The sequence below is a fragment of the Musa acuminata genome, chromosome BXJ2-4 (genome assembly GCF_036884655.1).
Source record: "Musa acuminata AAA Group cultivar baxijiao chromosome BXJ2-4, Cavendish_Baxijiao_AAA, whole genome shotgun sequence".
Classification (NCBI taxonomy): domain Eukaryota; kingdom Viridiplantae; phylum Streptophyta; class Magnoliopsida; order Zingiberales; family Musaceae; genus Musa; species Musa acuminata.
In genome coordinates, this window is record NC_088341.1 from 4,474,740 (window position 1) to 4,494,476 (window position 19,737).

General features: G+C 39.0%; 3 protein-coding genes across 4 annotated transcripts; 1 reads left to right on the top strand and 2 right to left on the bottom strand.

Moving 5' to 3' along the window:
• Positions 1-1,152: 1,152 nt before the first annotated feature.
• On the bottom strand, positions 1,153-6,698 carry LOC103980722 (26S proteasome regulatory subunit 4 homolog). 2 transcript variants are annotated; one of them, XM_065103009.1, is made up of 7 exons: positions 6,144-6,698; positions 4,923-5,168; positions 4,369-4,538; positions 4,063-4,279; positions 3,806-3,946; positions 2,635-2,714; positions 1,153-1,367 (listed from the first exon to the last, which is right to left on the bottom strand). In XM_065103009.1, exons 1-7 carry the CDS (start codon positions 6,621-6,623, stop codon positions 1,364-1,366), a joined length of 1,338 nt encoding a protein of 445 aa, XP_064959081.1. In that variant the 5' UTR covers positions 6,624-6,698; the 3' UTR covers positions 1,153-1,363. The 2 variants fall into 2 exon arrangements, with proteins under 2 accessions (XP_064959081.1, XP_009395474.2); XM_009397199.3 differs by lacking the exon at positions 1,153-1,367 and having other exon boundaries at positions 2,631-2,714.
• Positions 6,699-8,175: 1,477 nt separating this feature from the next.
• LOC135609595 (mitogen-activated protein kinase kinase 5-like) lies at positions 8,176-9,661 on the bottom strand. Its single transcript, XM_065103010.1, has one exon. It carries the CDS (start codon positions 9,491-9,493, stop codon positions 8,495-8,497), a length of 999 nt encoding a protein of 332 aa, XP_064959082.1. The 5' UTR covers positions 9,494-9,661; the 3' UTR covers positions 8,176-8,494.
• Positions 9,662-15,172: 5,511 nt separating this feature from the next.
• LOC135609597 (probable xyloglucan glycosyltransferase 5) lies at positions 15,173-18,509 on the top strand. The gene is made up of 5 exons (XM_065103011.1): positions 15,173-16,200; positions 16,467-16,775; positions 16,867-17,157; positions 17,240-17,353; positions 17,430-18,509. The coding sequence occupies exons 1-5, from the start codon at positions 15,460-15,462 to the stop codon at positions 18,057-18,059; spliced, it is 2,085 nt and encodes a 694-aa protein (XP_064959083.1). The 5' UTR covers positions 15,173-15,459; the 3' UTR covers positions 18,060-18,509.
• Positions 18,510-19,737: the final 1,228 nt, after the last annotated feature.

Consider the following 19,737-nt stretch of genomic DNA (forward strand, 5'->3'; position numbering starts at 1 on the left):
ATTAGTTTGTTATAATATTTTGACTATCTCAATAAAAACACTATATGATCCACTCAAAAATATTATATATGACACAGGTGGACTTCTATATCAATAATGACAATGAAAGAAACAAAATTATGATGGTACTGTATTTTTTCAATGGCATTTGAAGTATTTTTAATTTCTCAATAGAATATTATAAATACTGTTAAAAATTACTGTAAACGAATCAAATGATAAAACAAATAAAAGCTTAAAATTGGTAAAATATGAGCAAAGAAAATTGATAGAAAAAATTTTGAAAGATATTTTGGATATTTTTTCAAATTAAGGTTACTGTTTGGAACAAAATAAAATGGGGGTATCTTAAGAAAAATACCTAAAATATGAGTTTTTTCTTTAGAAAAACCCCAAAAAAATATGACCGATATTTTTAATAAAAATAAAATTCATATATATGACATGATTTTTTTTTTCTAGTATTTTCACACTACCAACTAAATTTTAGATCAATTTTGATTAAAAATTAGATATTTAAATAGTTAGTAAGCATTACAGCTCCCTAGTCATGATATCTACATTGAGATGGGTTCAAATGAGAGAAACATGAGCTTGTCTAATGCTAAAGGGAGAACACATTACAATAACATTGTTCTTGCAATAGACTAACAACCCTCATAACATACATTAACAGTATAATATAATGTGAACCCTTTCTCTTTATGCATGTGATAGAAGGATTGGCATAAAAAATTTTGATTTTATAAATCATTTGGGTTTCCGTTATAGAGAGTAAGAATATTTTTAAAGAGAAGAATATTTTTTAAGCGAAGAATTAACGATATGTATCAACTGATGAGAAACCCAAAAGACGCATCTCACTGCGTATGGAAGACTAAGGTAAGTAAAACACTAATTTGCATGTTCTGAACTCGAAATAATTAGCATAAAGCAAAGATACAATCTAAGAATCCCCATAAAAATTCAAAATTTTTCAATGTTGTTAATAATATACAAATAAATAACAAGTATTCGAACTCACGTTGTTATTAAGGCTTTCTAGATCACTTAACAATATTTTTTTCTCCCATGTTGTAATTAAATTTGAGGTCTTTGATACATGTGTGTGCACAATCTTTAGTCAAAAAATGCATGCATGAAGTAAGCAGATGAGAGAGCCATGTCCACATCACCTTTTCATATTCAACGAAGAGATACCAAATTAGAACATAAAATTTGCTATAAGAAATAAAATTGGGACAATCATAAGAATCAATCGATCTTTTTCCAATATATATATAGAGAATTCTGAACTCCATGTTGAGGATGCATAGTGTCCCAGAAGAACAACGTCCCCGCTGAACATTAAGTGTGAGCAATTTTACCTGTGGCCAAAACAAATCAGTTAAATAGAGAGACACCAAAACTAACCGAACAAATTAAAGTCAATAAGTTGAGACCACAACTGTAGTGAAAAAGATTTCCAAATAACCACAAGGATAAGAACAGTGAAAGCAATTAGCAAACTCACGAATAAACTGATTTATCTCCTTGGATAAAATAACTTTCTTAGCAAAGACATTTGATAAAATTTAGAGCCTTCTTTACATTTAGAGACATTTAATAACTTTCTTAACAATGGTGTTCGGAGGATAAGTGGGCCATGGACAATAACAAATTCCCAAGACATATCTCAGACAACCTTGACCACATGTAGTGTTAAACATACTAGGAAAACTGCCAGTGAGTTGATGATCCTTCTTTACATTTCTGCTGAAACACCAACAGAGGTAGTTTGAATGCAAATAGCAGCAATGCTATCGAAAGCACTAGGTGCTATACAGCAGCAAGGTCCCTTATAATTTTACTTTCATTCAGGATCGTTTTAATCTTCTAAGATTGCTACATTTTTCACTCTACCTGAAATGATGTGAACTGCAACATTAAATTGATTAATTAAGCTGCAGAGGAGAGTGGACGTCAAGGGAAAGTAGAAGAAGGAGCACAGAGAACTTTAAAGAGAGTGCGACGGTGGAAGCAAGCAAAGGCAAGAGAAAAGAGAGAGGAAGGATAGGTGAGAAGCAGCAAATGGTTTATGACTACAAGGTAAGACAAGAGAGAGGGCAGCAAAGGCGGTGACAGTGGATGTGGCTAGAGAGAGGAAAGGAGAGAAGATGAAGAGAGAGAGACTAAAGAGGGAAGAAAGGACAGCAGCTGTGGGGGGTTTATCATGCATGAAGAGGCAAGAGAGAAGACAAGCAGCAACTGCAGCAGCAACAAAGCACTCATAGAGTGGAGAGAAAGAAGACCAAGGGAAGAGAGATGAGGATAAATACATTAGACAGAGAGAGGAGTTGTGACCGATGATGAAAGTCAGACAGCAAAACATGTCATTTCTATTTTTGATTTCTTACTAGAGAAGTCAAGCACCAACTTAAAGGTTTGAAGCTAGTTTTAAATAAAACATGTTAATAAATTTCATCATGAAATGAACACAATTTTCTTAAAAAGGTCATTTAAGCTAAAACATTTCTTACTCTTCATCTGTGATTATCAAGACCAAAAAACAAAAGCCTTAAAAAAATCACAATAATCAAAAGCAACAAAAAAGATCAGCCTTCACATCAAAAGGAAAGAGGAACAGTAACTCACATGTAGAGTCCCTCTGGTACCCCTTCCTTCTTCTTAAACATTACCTTCTCCTTGGCCTTCTTAAAGTCTGCATGAGTTACCTAAGCAAAAAGTGATGCAGCAACAAGTTACAGCCATGTATAGCTGAAATCACTAATTACAAAATAAAGCAAACAGGCATTAGCTTTAGCCCTCAATCAAATGAAGGATAAAAGTCAGGTAGTCCAACGACTAAAGAGTTGCAGTCCAGTGGAATCTAATCCCGCGAGTCTCTCTAAGAAGCCTGGTTGATGTTTTTATGCTTTTATAACGCATTGGCGACTTACCCTCTGAGACAACCACCAGATAGTTTCATTGTTAATATCTCCCTACTAAATCTGATCTGTCAAATTTAATATATAGTCATATACAAACCAAGAAATTAACGAATTTGACGGATGTTTTTTCGAGCTTCCTTGAATGAAACTAAAAAATTTGAAAATAATCTGAGTCCATATCAACACAAAAAGTTTCAAGTTTTTCATACAGTTCTACATGAACAAAGTGAGCTAACATGCAACAGAGACCTAAACAGGGGAGGTTTCTGATTCTGTCGACGAACGGCTTTACGAGTAAACCAATCTAAGTTTGCCAACACTGAGCAGACCTCTTCCAGACCAGATTTGAACTCTTTAGAGTTCAAACTCTTGCCTGTTTGATGGTTCGGGGCTTTGAATGATTGGTTTCTATCACAATCTCAATTCTCAATGCTAGGGAAGAAAGTGGAGACAAAAGAAGAAAAACAGAAACCAGAACACCCTGCCACTTCCAGCCAAGGAATCCCCACATTTGTTTCTTCTCAACAATAGAAAAAAGACTAGAGAAAAAAATGTCCCTACAGATGGAGGGGAGGCTGTACCACCATAAAGCTATGTAACATTTCTTTCCCCACAAAATTGAAAACTATCTTCCTTTTTTATCCTGAAGGGAGAAGATTCCTGTTCCAGCAGCATGAAATGAACCATTCCCTACGCTATCATGTGATGACTATTGGAGGTTGAAATACATTCCAAAAGCATGTCGGCATCTCAAGGAAAAGAACTTATGACCAAAATGATTACAACTGACGACATTATTAAAGAAACCAAATGTTCTCTGCTTTGACCATCAGATAAGAAATCTAATCTACAATATTATGGTAAATATGACTTACCTTCATCCTACGCTCTCTTAAAGCAAGCAAGCCAGCTTCAGTACAGATTGCCTTAATATCAGCTCCAGAAAACTCATCCTTTGTCATGACAAATTCTTCCAGGTTGACATCATCTGCCAGTGTCATTCTAGAGGTGTGTATCTAAAAAATTTAATAAGAAAAGAAAAACTCAACAAAACTCAACAAAAGGAGAAAAAGAATGAACTGATGCACTGTACTAACTACTAAGCATAATCATATTCTTGAAAGTGACAAACTTGAAAAATTCGGCGTCTTGTTTTAATATCTGGAAGAGGGAATTCAATCTTCCTATCAATACGACCAGGTCGAAGCAAGGCTGGATCGAGGCTTTCAATTCTGTTGGTTGCAAGAATGACTTTAACATCCCCTCTAGAGTCAAAACCATCTAACTGGTTCAGCAACTCCAACATGGTTCTCTGTATTTCACGCTCACCGCCAGAATGAGCATCATATCTACAATGACCAGACATAATTGATAAGTTTAATCATCATTTGCATACAACGGAAAAGAAAGGCGGGAATAATCATTCTCATTTATATACCTTTTGGTGCCAACTGCATCTATCTCATCAATGAAGACTATAGAAGGAGAAAGTTCATCAGCCACTCTGAATAGTTCTCGGACAAGTTTTGGGCCATCACCCAAATATTTCTGAATCAACTCACTTCCAACAACACGCAGGAAAGTTGCTGATGTTGAGTTAGCCACAGCCTGATATTAGAAATTTAGAACCATCATAAATAGTCTGAAAAAAAAGAATTTCTGCACTAACAGATGTAGATTACTACAGCAGCATTCAAGTTACCATCACATAACAACTAAACTGTATGAACTTTATAGTTGCAATAGACATCAATAATGATAATCTCAATACCAAAGTGAGACTAAATGAAATTTTGTAAATAAACAAAGAGATGATGAAAAATATTTAATCTATATGTATCATCGAAAACAACAGAGGTGTATATTGTATATAGATAGACAGAGATATCACCAGTTCCCCGCCAAACTGAAATTCATAAAACTCGTAGAGGATCACATGCTAAACTGAAATACATAAAATTCAACAAACCAAAAATAAAAGAATGATCTCACCTTGGCAAGTAAAGTTTTACCAGTTCCTGGCTCCCCATAAAGTATGACTCCCTTGGGAGGTCTGATGCCAATATCTTCATACAGTTCAGGATGTGTCAGAGGAAGTTCCACAGCTTCTTTAATTTCTTGGATTTGTGAATCTAAACCGCCAATATCAGCATAAGATTCCAAAGGAGCTTTTTCAACTTTCATGACAGAAACCATAGGATCAACTTCATCCTGAAGAAGCCCAACAACTGACAGAACCTGCAAAAGACATTTTAGTCCAATCACCTTTATATCCATCCAAAAACAACATATCCTGATATCAAATTTTCCAGAAATTAAGAATTATGTGAACAAAAGCCTCCAAGTAAAGCATATCATCAAATATCATGCAAAGTGAAGATGCATAAAGGAAAGGGTTAGAAACAACATAGTAAACTGAAAAAGACTAAGGAAAAATAATCAGTGTCTATTAGTTGCAAGTATATAGTAATACAACAATTCCTTCCGCACTGAAAATAATATAACATTGACCTAGATGTAGTTTGTCGGGTTTCTCCAACCACAGTCATAAACAAATCAAAAATGAAATTTTGACTCAGCCTAAAACCTGAAAACAGTTTAATAGTTTAAGTTAGACTTCAAGTTACGAGCAACAAATCTTGAGAAAAGAAAAGGCTCCCAACCAGCTACAAGTAAAATTTTCAACAAACTGTATTACAACCTCTGAAGCTCTCCAAGTATGTCCTACTCTTTCCATTTCCTTTATCCTCTTTTCTTTGTCTTTTCCCTTCTTTCTAGTCAAATAGATTTCTTTTGCTAATATATGTGGAGAACTGCTAGTGATCATGGTACCTGAGGGTGTAAAACCTTAAAAGCATAAAACTCATGATGATATATGTCATGTTAACCTCATACGCTTCTAATACAGGTTAAAATCAAGAATATTTGTGGTGATCTATGTCATATTATCTTCCTTGGCTTGTGATACAATAGTCCAATCATGATCACCAAATCTTCAGCTAAACAAGTTCATCATACCTAAATACCCGAGAACTGTGCAAAGACGTTGTACGGCTGCAACTTAATTCAAACAATACGACATAAAATAAGTTATACGAAGAGATCGACACCCCAAATCCCATCCCAAACACCGGAAATTACCGCAAACCCTAGACAATCTGTCGCTACCCCAAAACAGCAATCAGGTCAAAAGAAAACAACACAAAAACTGACCTTGTTGTGCATAAGGATGGCACATCCCGGCTCCAGTTGATCCTTATCGACAAAAGACAGGATGCTGACGTAGTATTCCGGCCCGACCGACGACGAAACGATCGCGTGGTTCTCGTCAATAAGCTCCTCGAGGTTCCCGACACTCATGGGCGACCCCCGGAGGTCGTCGACCTTGGATCGGTCCTCCTCGTTCTTCTCCTCCTGGGGGCGGAGGCGCTCCTGGTTGGCGACGAACTCCTCTTCCATGAGAAGGTAGTCCTTGATGCGCTCGAGCTTGAGTACCCGCAGGCGGCACTTAGAGAGCGGGGTGACGGCGGGGAGACGGGCAGCGGCCTCGGGCCCCTTCTGCCTGCGCTGCTTCCGTCCCACGCGGGACGGTGGCGCCGCCGGCTCGAACTTCTTGTCCTTCTTGTCGCCATCCCGCTTTCGATCACCGGGGAGGCCCTGCTTCCCCATGCCGCCGGGGGTTCCCTGGCCCATCGATCCTAGGGTTTCGAGGATTCCGAGAGCGTTCGAGATCGAGGATGAGAAGGAGAGAAAGGAGACGGTGCCGATTTGGGGGCCGATCTGAGGCTTTATATTTCCGATCACAAGGCACCCACAGATGACGTGTAAGGATTAGAGCCGTTAATCTCACCTTTTAAGTAGAATTAATGTAAAAAAAATAAAAGGTGATTTCCCTGTAAAATATTAACCTTTTGGATTTTTTTCATCAATATTTTCTTTTTCTTTTTCCTGCCTCTAATTTGAAAATTAGTTAAAAGCGTTCCTTAAAATTTTTCTAAAATATTATTTTTAAAAATACTATAAATATGTAAAATATAATCAAAATATATTAAAAATTATTTGTTATATAATACTAGGATTCAAAGTATTTGTATTTATAATAGTCTAGGAATATCATAAACTAAATAGAAATAAAAAAAATTAGGTTGTTACAATATTTGGATGATACAAATGGACTTCTAACCTCAACCAAACTAATTATAAGTTTAAAAATATAATATCATAATTATTTATGAGCTATGATAATAAAAAAAATGATATGATGTCATTGTGTTTTTCAATAATATTTGCAATATTTTCAATATCTCAATAAAATATTATAAATATTATTAAAAAATACTATAAACAAATCAAATGAAAATACTATAACAACTTAAAATTGGTAAAATATGAGTGAAAATTTTGGATATTTTGATATCACCCCACAATTACAACAGCCACCTCGGAATTAATGTGACATCTCAGAGTCGACATATACATGCGGTACGATCTCGAAGTGACACAACGGACTCTAGAATAATGCATAGTCATTCTCGAGATTGTGCAAAATAGCCTCGTGTAGTATAAAACTGATAGACGATTCCATCGCCTGTTCTGATAGTACCACTACTTGACCTAACTTTTGGGTCACTGAATGAACCTCCCAATGAGCCCAAATCAGTCCCAGGCTCAATTGGTCCCTAATTGAATTAAGTTAACATAATTACACCAAAAGCTAATTCAATTAGCCCCCTAAAGTCTGATATATCATTAGTTTATATGGTGCTTCATCCGATCTTTCAGCGCATCGTCCCTCTCCTTCGATGTATTGTCCAATCGGCATGTTGACTCCTGTAACTTTCGATCTCCTTAGTGCAATATTCGATCCTTCGATCGGATGGTTGAATATATGGCACGAAACCTTCTATCGACACGTTGATCGATCTTCCGGCTCGACGTCTAATCTTCTGACATGTTCACTCTAGCCCAATGTTCGATTCCTCCTACTTTAATCAATTTATCTCACATTGATTAAAGCTAGTCTTACGTCACTCAAAATGCAGATTAGATCACAAACTCATCAATTGATTTCATCATTAAAATTCAAAATTCAACACTTTACACTACCCTCTTACAAAGTACATACAATCTTCGCAATAGAAGAGTGTTTTATTATTTTTAAAAAGATCGTCAATACTAATGTCAAAAACTTCTTTTGTGGTATTACTTATAGGGGTGAATATGTTATATCCAAGCTTGTAAAGGATGAATATAAAAACCTCTGCCCCATTTGTAAGAATTAAATTACGACAACAACATTGGGGATTTAGTCGGAGTAATATTTTGACAAGATGTAAAATTCAAATAAAATAAATGCGAAATAGAAATAGGAGGAGAAAGGGAACTAATTCTACAATAAGTCTCCTCTGTTTGGTGCCCACCTTCCAATTCTTTTTCTTCGAGGGGCTTTTTCGAACAAAATACAACTACCATCTCACTGGCCGCCTTCCAAAATGTCAACTTTCCAGGGGGTTTTCCGAAAAAAAGACACAATCATTCTTATCCTCGGAGGTCGTCTTGGCCGTCTATCCGAGTCTCAGAGATGAGAGATCCGGCGGAGCGGCCACCGGCGACTGGGCCACGAAGGGATGGCGCAGGAGCTGCGACGCCGTGAGCCTCCGCGCGGGCTCCTTCTGCAGGCAGGAAGCGACGAAGCTACGGAACTCCGGGGATGCGGTGGGCGGCGCCTCCGGCGGCGCCGCGTAGCAGATGGCCACCATGAGACTCGCCCAGTCGCCCTGCCTCCCGAGCCGCTCGCCGAAGGGGAAGCGGCCCAGGTAGAACTCGAGGACGCTGACCCCGAAGCTCCAGATGTCGCCGGCGCGGCCGTCGTAGGCGCCCTCGTTGAGGTCGGTGTTGATCCGCTCGGGGCTCATGTAGGCGATCGTCCCAACCGCGGAGTTGCAGGGGTCCATCGTCTGCGCCAGGATCCGGCCGACTCCGAAGTCGGCGATCTTGACCTCCCCCGCGCCGTTGATCAGGAGGTTGGACGGCTTGATGTCGCGGTGCACGATCCGGCGGCGGTGGAGGTACGCGAGCCCCGCCAGGACCTGCCGCGCCACGTCGGCGAGCTGGGCCTCCGAGGCGATGCGGCGGCCTTCCAGGGACCCGCCGTCCATGTACTCAAGGAGCACCTGGATCTCCCCGCCCCGGTCGTAGCACCCGTGGCACCGCACCACGGAGGGGCTGTCGGTGGCGCGGAGGATCTCGATCTCGCGGCGCATCTGGCGCCGGACGCCGTCGTCGTGGTGGCCATGGATCACCTTGAGCGCGTAGACGCGGCCGGTGAGGCGGTGGCGGACCATCCACACCGTGCCGCCCGCGCCGCTGCCGACGCGGCGGACGCGCTCGAGGTCGGCGAGATCGGGGACCTGCGGGGGTGCGGCGGGGGCGGAGGGCGGGGGGAGGGGGAGGGGGACGGCGAGGGAGGCGTCGCGGAGGGGGAGGGGAAGGGTGAGGTCGGGGCGGCGCCGGGTGCGGCTCGGTGGGCCGGGCCGAGTCGAGGGGTCCTGGCCGGGTCTCATGGTGCGCTCTGTGGTTGAGGTAAGAGGGTGAGAGGGTGTCGAGGGAGCTCATATATATAGTACATATATATATAATATGGACATTGGGATTGGAGAAGGGAGATCGAAGTGGTGGTGTGGGTGGGCATTCGATTCATTGGGTATCTGGTGATTTGATTAGGGGGCTGATGGCGATGGTGTGGTGGTGGTGGAGGTGGAGGAGGAGGATTCTCGGAAGGGAGGAGGAAGGACAAATGGTGGAGCTCTTTTTAGAGCTTTGGATTGGTGTGGCAATCAAGTTGACTTGACTTCGGAACTGGTTTACAGCTCTGCTTCCTTCATCAACTACAACAGGTGAGAGTGAAAGAGTGACAAGAGAGGGGAAAAGAAATGATAATGATTGGCGGCGAAGGGTTGAAATCAGCTATATATATATATATATACATATATATATATATCTCACATTTAGACATCCCTATCCACGGATTGACAAGTTTCTGTGCAGGCTTCTATGGGCATGAAGTTTTCAGGTTGACTTTGTCAGTTGGCACGTTGAAAGGGTTATGAAGACCACGTCAAAGGGTGAGATAGATTGACCACATTGCATTACCCTGTCAAATTGTAGACACAAGTCTGGTCAACTGCAACAGGGAGTGTTGTTGCACATGTTTTGACGTACGAATAACTGGTGAAATCATTCTTTCTATGAAAGTTCCAATAGATTCATTTTGTAACATCTGACGAAGTGCAATTGTATTTATGTTCCTTTTCGCATTGACTGATTAAAATTTATGTATGTATGTATGTATGTTTTGTGTTTATATATCTTTTAAGTAGTAGCAACGGATTGAAGTATTCACTAAATTTGTAATTGCTTTAGCAATTAATTTTAAGAATACTAATGCAATTTTCATAGGATAGTAGTCGAAGTGGATTACACAAAATTTCTTAAAAAATTATCTTAAAAAATAATTTAAATTATTAAATTATTTATTAAATAATTTAAACTTTAAGATTCAAATGAATTAAGTGATTAATTGAAGGATATACCTAGTTCTACTATTAAAAAAGATAGGACTCAATGAGCGGTAGATCAAGTTTTCAATCCTATGTATCAGTATATCAATTTAATATATTTGTCAAACTCAATCTCAAAATTGATTCCATGATATGACATACCGATGCACTGTATGCTATTGTATATCAATATAGTGGTAGTTGCAATCTAATCATCATGAACCACACATGTTTGAGGTGACTCGTAAAACAAGTATAATTGTGGCATATAGTAGTGTGGAGCATGAAAAATGTTAAAACTTTTAGTTTTGTTATTGAAGAATGTCTGACTATCAAGTTGAGCTCTATGATTTAAATCTTGGGTGATATGTATAAAATACTTCTTCTCGGTTCATATACCACCCTTAAACTGTATAAACGAGACCAACGACTTCCCAACGTTATCATCATTATTGGTCGAGATACTATTATATATGTCATTGTTATGTCTTCGAACCAAGCTTGATTGTTGAATGCGATTAAGAAATTATCTATGTACATTTGATTAGAGAGTTCTTCCTTTATCTTAGGTATTAATCCTCTCTAATTAGTCTCTTATGTTTGATTCAATCTAGAAATATGTGATATAGAGAGAATGAAAAGGGAGATAGTGAGGGGATCGAAAGGATTTAAAAATCAGTTTAAAAAATCAAATAGACCATTTGAATTCAAAAAATCCAAGCATTAATCAATATTAGTTAAAATTTGACTGTTATCGATCGGTATAAGTTTGTAATGATTAAATTTTAATCGTTTAGATTAATATAAGATAGTAACAATCGAACTGTAATCATTTCAATCGATATAAATCTCGTACAGATGATATCGATCTCCTATTATGGACCTCTCCGTATACAAAGCGATCAATATATTGATCTATTATCGAATCAGTATATATCACCTGGTTTAAAGTATTATACTCATCTATATTATATTATTGTTGAGACTCATTTATATTGTTACTCATTAAGCTTAGCGATCTTTTTTATTGAAATTGATGCTAATTGCAAAATATTTGAATTTGAGTTTGGGTTTGAATTCACAAACTCAGGTAATTAGTTGAGTTCATATTCAAATAAAAGTAGTTGTAGATGCACAAGGAGGACTTGAATGAGTCCAAATGGAAGTGATACTGATTTGAAAATTTATTGTGTAAAGCTCCAAATCTTTTTTTTGACACATACCAAAGACATTGACCAAGTCAAATTGATGCATTCCTGACTTTTGACCACAACTTTGAACATTGCTTCCTCAAACCCATCACTTCCTGATTTGTTCAAAGATGGCTAGTTTGTATTTGGTCGAGGCTATTTTGATCCATGTACAAATATTCCATCATTACCACTTCTTGATGATGTTTTGTCTTATTATATATATCATAAGATATTTCTTCTATTTATAAAGGTAAAATTGTATTTATTACTCTAACTATAAGTTTAGTAGACATATCCTTCGAAAGTTGAAACTCTAAATAATATTATTATTTTTTAAGTAACCATTATGATTATAATAACTTCAGGAGTATTTTAGGTAGTTATATATCTTTTTTAATCGTAAACTATTTAATGTACCTTAACATCCGAAGGGAAATATATACTATGTTGAAATTTATAGTCGAATTAAAGAAAAATGTTCATATAATCGATCTTAAATAATTAAGATAGTATAACTTATTATTGTATGTCATCATCCAATTAAATTTACAAGTTTTGAGTGTTTTGGATATATACATATATATACACTAAACCTAATTTTAAGAGAAAAACATGGAAATTACTATATATTTAGATATTTACATACGTATGTAATTTTGCCAAGAAAATGACGGTGAAATATACATATATGTAGTTTTAAGTTACTACTGTCATTTTATGTGTCGGCCAGAGCACTAGTAAAATAAAAGAATTTATGTTCTTTCTTTTTTGTGATTCTAAAACATAGAGAATAACAGTCTCTCTCTCTCTCTCTCTCTCTCTCTCAATGAAGAACTCCCTTACTTTTAATCTTTTACAACAATCTAATATTTCTCAATCAACTTTCACTGTGAATTAATGCTAATTGGTCCTCTTGGATTAGTTGTCAGCCTTGTAATTATTCTAGGACAAGATTAATATTCTTGGATCACTGATGATTCTGATTCCTGATTGCAACACAATTGCCACTGAAATCCATGCCAGTCTTTCAGAACAAGAAAACTAAGAAAAATACAATGTGATCATAATAATCAATTAACCATTCCAAATCTTCTCAGAGAGTGAGCTGCTTCTATCACTCACATGACTCCTAATATTCTTAATCTGACAAACAGATCATATGCCATTTCTTAATCAAGCTATTAACTGTTGGACAAGGATCCAATGAAGGTCAAAGGTAAGAGTCCTCCACAATAATCTCCAAGTTAAACGAAACATGTCTTGGATCTCCCACCAATAATTATATTACTATCATTGGTGAGCCATAAAACTATAGTCTTAAGTTGACTTGTAGTTGAGAAGATCCATGGTGGGCAAAGAAGCTTTGGGGGTTGGTCCAAAGTCAAACCAATGTATCATAATCTTCATGGCAGGAAGACTTAAAAGTAATTTGTGGTTGGTGGTGTTGAAAGATGTGTTTGAGATTGATGACAAAATGCAGATTAAGAAGGGTTTTGTTACTCATAGAGTGTTGCACTCTTCTCTCTCATGTGATGGTAATAAACACCTCGAGCTAGTGGAGAAAATATACCATAAATTACAAGGTTAAATCACATAGTAGTAGTAATAGAGAGAGGATCATTAAGGTTCACAATCATAGGGAAGAATCAAATCTTATGATTGTATATGGGTGGGACGTCCAATCCAATAATATTACAGTGATGTATCCTCCAATCCATCCATTAGTAGCTCACTAGATTTGTTGAGTAAAAATTATTAATCTTAAATATTTAACCTTAAGTTAATAATAATAATAAACTTGTCTTTGTAAGTCTGTTCTTTCACCATTTGCTGTGGCTTTTTTACCTTCTCGATTTGCTTTTCGAATCCATAAGTTATTCAAGGAAGATGAGTAATTTCTAATGATGCAATTAATGTAAATCAAAGATTAATTGCTTAAAAAAACGAAATTCCAACTAGTATTTTTTTTAAAAAAAATTTAGAGAAAATCATGATTAATTAACCCATAATTGATTATTTTTATATAATGATTAAGAAATTATATGATTAAAGTTTTATTTTAAAACAATATGTGATGAAGACTATATTTGAATCAATAACCTAATATGTGATGAAGACTAGAGGAAACGCGACGCGTGTCAGCATCAGATGCCGGAAGCACCCGAATCCGTCCTTCCCGGGATCTGAGGTGTACCGCATCCGCCACGTCGTCACGGACGCGGACGTGGCGATGAGGTGAGCTGAGCCATGCCGTGCCGCCTGTCGGTGGCGTTCCCCTCGCCGGAAACTCGGCGATCCGCGGGTGACATCGCCATCACACCGCATCGAGTCATCCTCACCGTCCAATCCTTCGTCCCGGGGGGCCCAAATCAAACATCAGTCGTAACAGAAGTAGACCCCCACACCAACATGGACGGCACCCAATTTAAGTGTGCCCCCGAAAGATCACGTAAAAGAAAGGGGTTGGGATCCACAGTTGGCTACCCACAACACTAATTAGCATCCTCTCCGGTGGTGTTCGCAGTAGAATATTTGGGTCATTGTGGCCGATATCATAACATAATCTTACCTCTTTGTTCCCTTCCAATGATGCCCTAATTAACAATTCCTTACAGCCATAACCATACAAAAGACTGCACGAACACCACATAGCCAACCATGAGAAGCTTGCAACTCGACCACCAGCGCAGACACAGAACAACGGTAGATCCCATCACAATCCAACCTAAGATCAAGCGTGCTAGTAAATGACAGTCAAAACGGTTGACTCGGTGACGACGAAGAATAGCTGCAGTCTTCTTCCCTGTCTTCCTTTAGTTCCAAATGGGTGGAAGCCATTGCAAGAATGCAATCTCGAAGCAAATCTAAGTAGCAAAGCAGACGAAAAGGAATGGTTTCTGATTCCTTGTTTGCTAAAATATGAAGTCTTTTCTATGCCTCGACTGGGATGTGGTAATTACATGTCCATGTCATCTCCCCTGATGATTTCTGGTTCCTTGTTTGCCGATGTAGTATGAAGTTTTCTTATGCCGAAGCTTTTCAGCTTGGACTGGGAAGTGGTAATTACAAGTCCATGTCGTCTCCCCTGATGATTTCTGATTCCTTTTTTGCTAACATATGAAGTCATTTTATGCTAAAGTTTCTCAGCTTTGACTGGGAAGTGGTCATTACATGTCCATGTCATCTCCCCTAAAGATCCAACCTTTTTGCCCTTTGCATCTATAAATGCAGACAAAGTTCCCCACGACACCCTCACCCCCCTCACGTCTCTACATATTCCAGTAAACTTCCCTCCTTTCACCATCTTCACTGAGTAGTCCCCTTGGATTTCTGTTCACCATCCACAGAGTATTCTGCTTGAGTTTTCTTTTGGTTGTCTTACTTATTGTCTTTTGGAATTACATTTACTCAGGGTAAGATTCAGATAAGAAAAAGAAGGGAGAACTACGGTGGAATTGATTGTTTAGAACTATTATATAGTAGATACCTTTCCCTATGGTGCTGTCTTGTACAGCTTTGAATGGTAGAGGAGGAACAAACCCTTAGCCAAGCCATCTAGCTCTCTCCCTGCTCTCAAGTAGCTGCATTGCCCTTCGGAAGCTATGAGAGCGACTGGCTCATCGCTTTCGTAGCAGCAAAATCCGATTTTGATGTCAAAAGTTGGAGAAAGTTCTTGTTTTTGGATCTGGGCACTGAGGGCTTAAGTGCATTGTGAGGATCTACCGGGGGCTGCTGTTGCTGCTTGGGATCTTCTACTCTTTGCTGGAGAGGAGGGAAATGGCCTCAAGCTTGGATCTTTCCGCCTGGTGGGCGAAGAAAATCCGAAATGGCACGCCGGTGGTGGTGACGATGCAGAACCCGAACTACTCGGTCGTCGAGATCGACGGCCCCGGCGCCGCTGCTTTCCGGTCGATGGACAAGGACCGAGGGAAGAACGCGAAGCAGTTCACCTGGGTCTTGCTGCTCAAGGCCCATCGAGCTGTCGGCTGCGTTGCTTGGTTGGCGACCGCACTGTGGGCGCTGCTCCGCGCCGTCAAGAAGAGGTTGCTCTTGCGGCGGGGATTCTCCACGGAGAGCGACAAGCCTGGCAAGGGCAGGTCGCTGCTCAGGTTCCTCAGGGCTTTCTTGGTCCTCTCGGTTGTCATGCTCGCATTCGAGATGATCGCCTACTGGAAGGGCTGGCACTTCAAGAAGCCTAATCTGCACCTGCCGGACAACCTGCACATACCTGAAGCCACGGAGATCCGAGGGTGGATGCACACTGCCTATCTCTCTTGGCTTGCATTCAGAGCCGACTATATTGCGTATCCGATTCAGGTGGTGACAAACTTCTGCATTGTTCTGTTCATCATACAGTCGTTGGACCGGATGATCTTGTGTCTCGGGTGTTTCTGGATCAAGCTGAAAAAGATTAAACCTAGCATAAATGGTGATCCATTCAAATCAGATCATATAGAAGGTTCAGGTTCTGAGTATCCGATGGTACTAGTGCAGATTCCAATGTGTAACGAGAGAGAGGTAAATGATCTCTGCACCTCATGCATGAAATTTGCATTTGGGTAACACTTATACATCATTATTTTTTTATCTGAATAATTCTATACATGGTTTTGTCTGCACTAAAACAAAATCTAGTAGCTCTACTAATTCCAGCATGAATATTTTGTCAATTTCAGCTTCTTTTATCATGATTTACATAGCATAAGATGCAGAATATGTTTACTGGTTGCTGTTATGTTGAAGAAATTTGCTTCTTCTATTTTAAATTGAAAAATCTCTTGCAGGTATACGAGCAATCTATTTCAGCTGCCTGCCAGATCGATTGGCCAAGAGACCGTTTGTTAGTTCAAGTTCTAGATGACTCAGATGACGAGACAATCAAGCTCTTAATCAGAGCAGAGGTGTCCAAGTGGAGTCAACGAGGTATCAACATTGTGTACCGGCATCGCTTAATCCGAACTGGTTATAAAGCCGGAAATCTGAAGTCTGCCATGAGCTGTGACTATGTTAAAGATTTTGAGTTTGTTGCTATTTTTGATGCCGACTTCACACCAAACCCTGATTTCCTTAAGAAGACAATTCCACATTTTAAGGTAGTGATAACATGTTATTTTTTTAATTAGTCGATAGACAACATATGATGAGCCATCTTCGGTTAGCTATTAATGAAGTATTATGATTCAGAGAAATCCTGAACTTGGACTAGTTCAAGCACGGTGGAGCTTCGTGAATAAGGATGAGAACCTGCTTACCCGACTCCAGAACATCAATCTCTGCTTCCATTTTGAAGTCGAGCAGCAGGTGAACGGTATTTTCTTAAACTTCTTCGGCTTTAATGGGACCGCTGGTGTGTGGAGAATTAAAGCATTGGAGGATTCTGGGGGTTGGCTCGAGCGAACCACTGTAGAAGATATGGACATTGCCGTCCGTGCTCATCTCAATGGTTGGAAATTCATCTTCCTCAATGATGTCAAGGTGGTCTTGTGGTGCTAAAATTCATCCACTGTTTCACCTTAATGAAAGGCCTTATATCTTAAAACCAGTTCCTTTTCCCCAGGTTCTGTGTGAAGTTCCCGAGTCTTTTGAAGCTTACCGAAAACAGCAGCACAGATGGCACTCTGGTCCGATGCACTTATTCCGTGTATGCCTTCCAGCAATCATAGCATCCAAGGTTCGTCATCCCAGTTTGGTTCTATCATTCTCATTACAAACATATCTTCAATGGAAAGGTTCTTGTGGTTTTGCAGATATCTATATGGAAGAAGGCTAATCTAGTACTGCTCTTTTTCCTCTTGAGGAAGCTAATACTCCCATTTTATTCTTTCACACTGTTCTGTGTAATACTTCCACTATCTATGTTTGTACCTGAGGCTGAGCTGCCTATCTGGGTAATCTGCTATATCCCTGTACTTATGTCCTTACTCAATATCCTGCCGGCCCCAAGATCCCTCCCTTTCATTGTGCCCTACCTTCTCTTTGAGAACACCATGTCAGTGACCAAGTTCAATGCTATGGTGGTTGGTTTGTTCCAACTGGGAAGTTCATATGAATGGATTGTCACCAAAAAGGCAGGGAGGTCATCAGAATCTGATTTGTTGATGGCAGCAGAAAGAGACTCAAAGCCTATACACAGAGGGGTCTTGGAGGGCGAGCTCGTCGAACTGAACAAGTTGAAGGACCAACAAGTAGCAGCTCCTCCTCCCGCAAAAAAGGAAAACCAAATTTACAAGAAGGAATTGGCTCTTGCTCTTCTCCTCCTCACTGCTGCATTTCGAAGTCTCCTCTCGGCCCAGGGAATTCACTTCTACTTCCTGCTCTTTCAAGGGGTGTCTTTTCTTCTTGTGGGTCTTGATCTAATAGGGGAGCAGATGAGCTGAAGTGTAAAGAAAGATCAGAAGATGTTAAATTCATATGCTTTAGTCATCCAAGCTACCTTCTCATCTATAAAACCATGAAAGTATGGATCACTATAGAAGAGATGTTCTTCACTGTTTGCAAGCAATGAGTGAAGAGTGGCAATTCCTATTCAAGCAAGTTATGCATCTTGAAGTTCTCCTCTCATCAAAGTCTTTTGTCATACAAACATTCTTCTCATCAAAGCAATGAAACTGCAGAGCTAAGACGAAGTCTTTCTATTTGATTCGCCCGATATATACTTGTGTGAGATTGAAGGACAAAAACAAATCGACAAACAGTTTGTCCAGCATAGTTATAGTGAGTGAATTGAGAGCAGGTCTATGTTGTTCGATTATTGTGAGATCGTGAAACAATTATCTGTATATTTGAATTAATTATGCCGATCAAATGACTAAATATTTTGTTCTCCATTATCTACTTTGTGGTTTCTGCTCAATCCTTTTGCTTTCAATTCCTCTAATCCTGTAGTATTTCACTCCTTGTGGTTGATAATGACTTAATCTGGTTTTGATTGTAATCTTCTGTGGAGAGACATAAGCATGCAGGGAAATTGGTAGTTAAATGATTAAACTTGTGAAGGTTCTGCCATCTCTGAAACATTCATGTTTCTTCCTCAGACTATTTTCACTTGGCAGAAGAACTGTATGCTGTCATGACATTGAACACTTGAATGTGATTGCTGTATTATTTCTGTGAACTGTTACTATCCACTTGCAATGGAATAATAGACTGACATACTCCTTTTTCCTTTGTTGAGGAAATGTATATTGCTCTGTTGTGGCTGTGCCTTGCACATGATGCTGTCTAACTAGAGATGTGGACATGTATATGGATACTAGCAGTGTTGTGTAGGTTTGGAGCTGTGTAGAGTATCACTACAAAAGCATCCTGAAAGAAGGATCAACATTTTACTTCAAAAACAAGTATCAACTACAAAATTTGCTGTTCTTAATGAAACAAAACTGAAAGCTGTGTCATGACATCCAGCATTTCTTTTGGAAATCAGAGGTTCCTTGTTTTAGGAGTCTGAGGTCATGCAAATTGCAATACAATGATGAATGATACTTGGATGCTAAGGACTCTGTATAATCAAAGCCAAAGGAGTTGTGCCCTCATGAATGGCTTATAAATTGGTGTCTTATAAATTTTTGGAAGACATTGCTGAGGAAACCAAATATTGGCTCTATTTTTTGGAACAACTACAATGTCCAAATTATTCAATAAGCAATATTTTTTTCCCCTTCATTATTAATTCACCTGAAGTATTAGACATAATTAGGTTCATCCTAGTGATCATGGAGGCCAAATTTGTGATACTCTCACGCTAAACTAATTCACTTGGTAAAAGACGGACGACGCTAAACTAATTCACGAGATCGAGTCGAAGTAATAAATATCATCCTATCCTTATATAATTTGCTGCAGAATTTTACATTTAACCAGAATCTTTTCTTTAATTTGGTTCACATATTGTGCAATCTCATTTCTGTCTGTTATGTATGTTGAAGTTGCTAGGCATTATTAAGTTTATGGGAATCAAAGAAACATGACATGTTTCAAACAGCATGTGAAGCAGGAAATCAAAGTGAGAGAAGCTGATGCATCAATCTTTTCCTGCCCCTCTTCAGTGTATGTAGG

Bases quoted from the DNA above. Each gene is read 5' to 3' on its own strand.
- LOC135609597 (XM_065103011.1), top strand. From the start codon at position 15,460: ATGGCCTCAAGCTTGGATCTTTCCGCCTGGTGGGCGAAGAAAATCCGA. The intron at 16,201-16,466 runs GTAAATGATCTC...AATCTCTTGCAG, and splicing joins CAATGTGTAACGAGAGAGAG to GTATACGAGCAATCTATTTC. The intron at 16,776-16,866 runs GTAGTGATAACA...ATTATGATTCAG, and splicing joins AGACAATTCCACATTTTAAG to AGAAATCCTGAACTTGGACT.
- LOC135609595 (XM_065103010.1), bottom strand. From the start codon at position 9,493: ATGAGACCCGGCCAGGACCCCTCGACTCGGCCCGGCCCACCGAGCCGC.
- LOC103980722 (XM_065103009.1), bottom strand. From the start codon at position 6,623: ATGGGCCAGGGAACCCCCGGCGGCATGGGGAAGCAGGGCCTCCCCGGT. The intron at 5,169-6,143 runs GTCAGTTTTTGT...TGTCTTTTGCAG, and splicing joins CCATCCTTATGCACAACAAG to GTTCTGTCAGTTGTTGGGCT. The intron at 4,539-4,922 runs GTGAGATCATTC...TTCTAATATCAG, and splicing joins GTAAAACTTTACTTGCCAAG to GCTGTGGCTAACTCAACATC.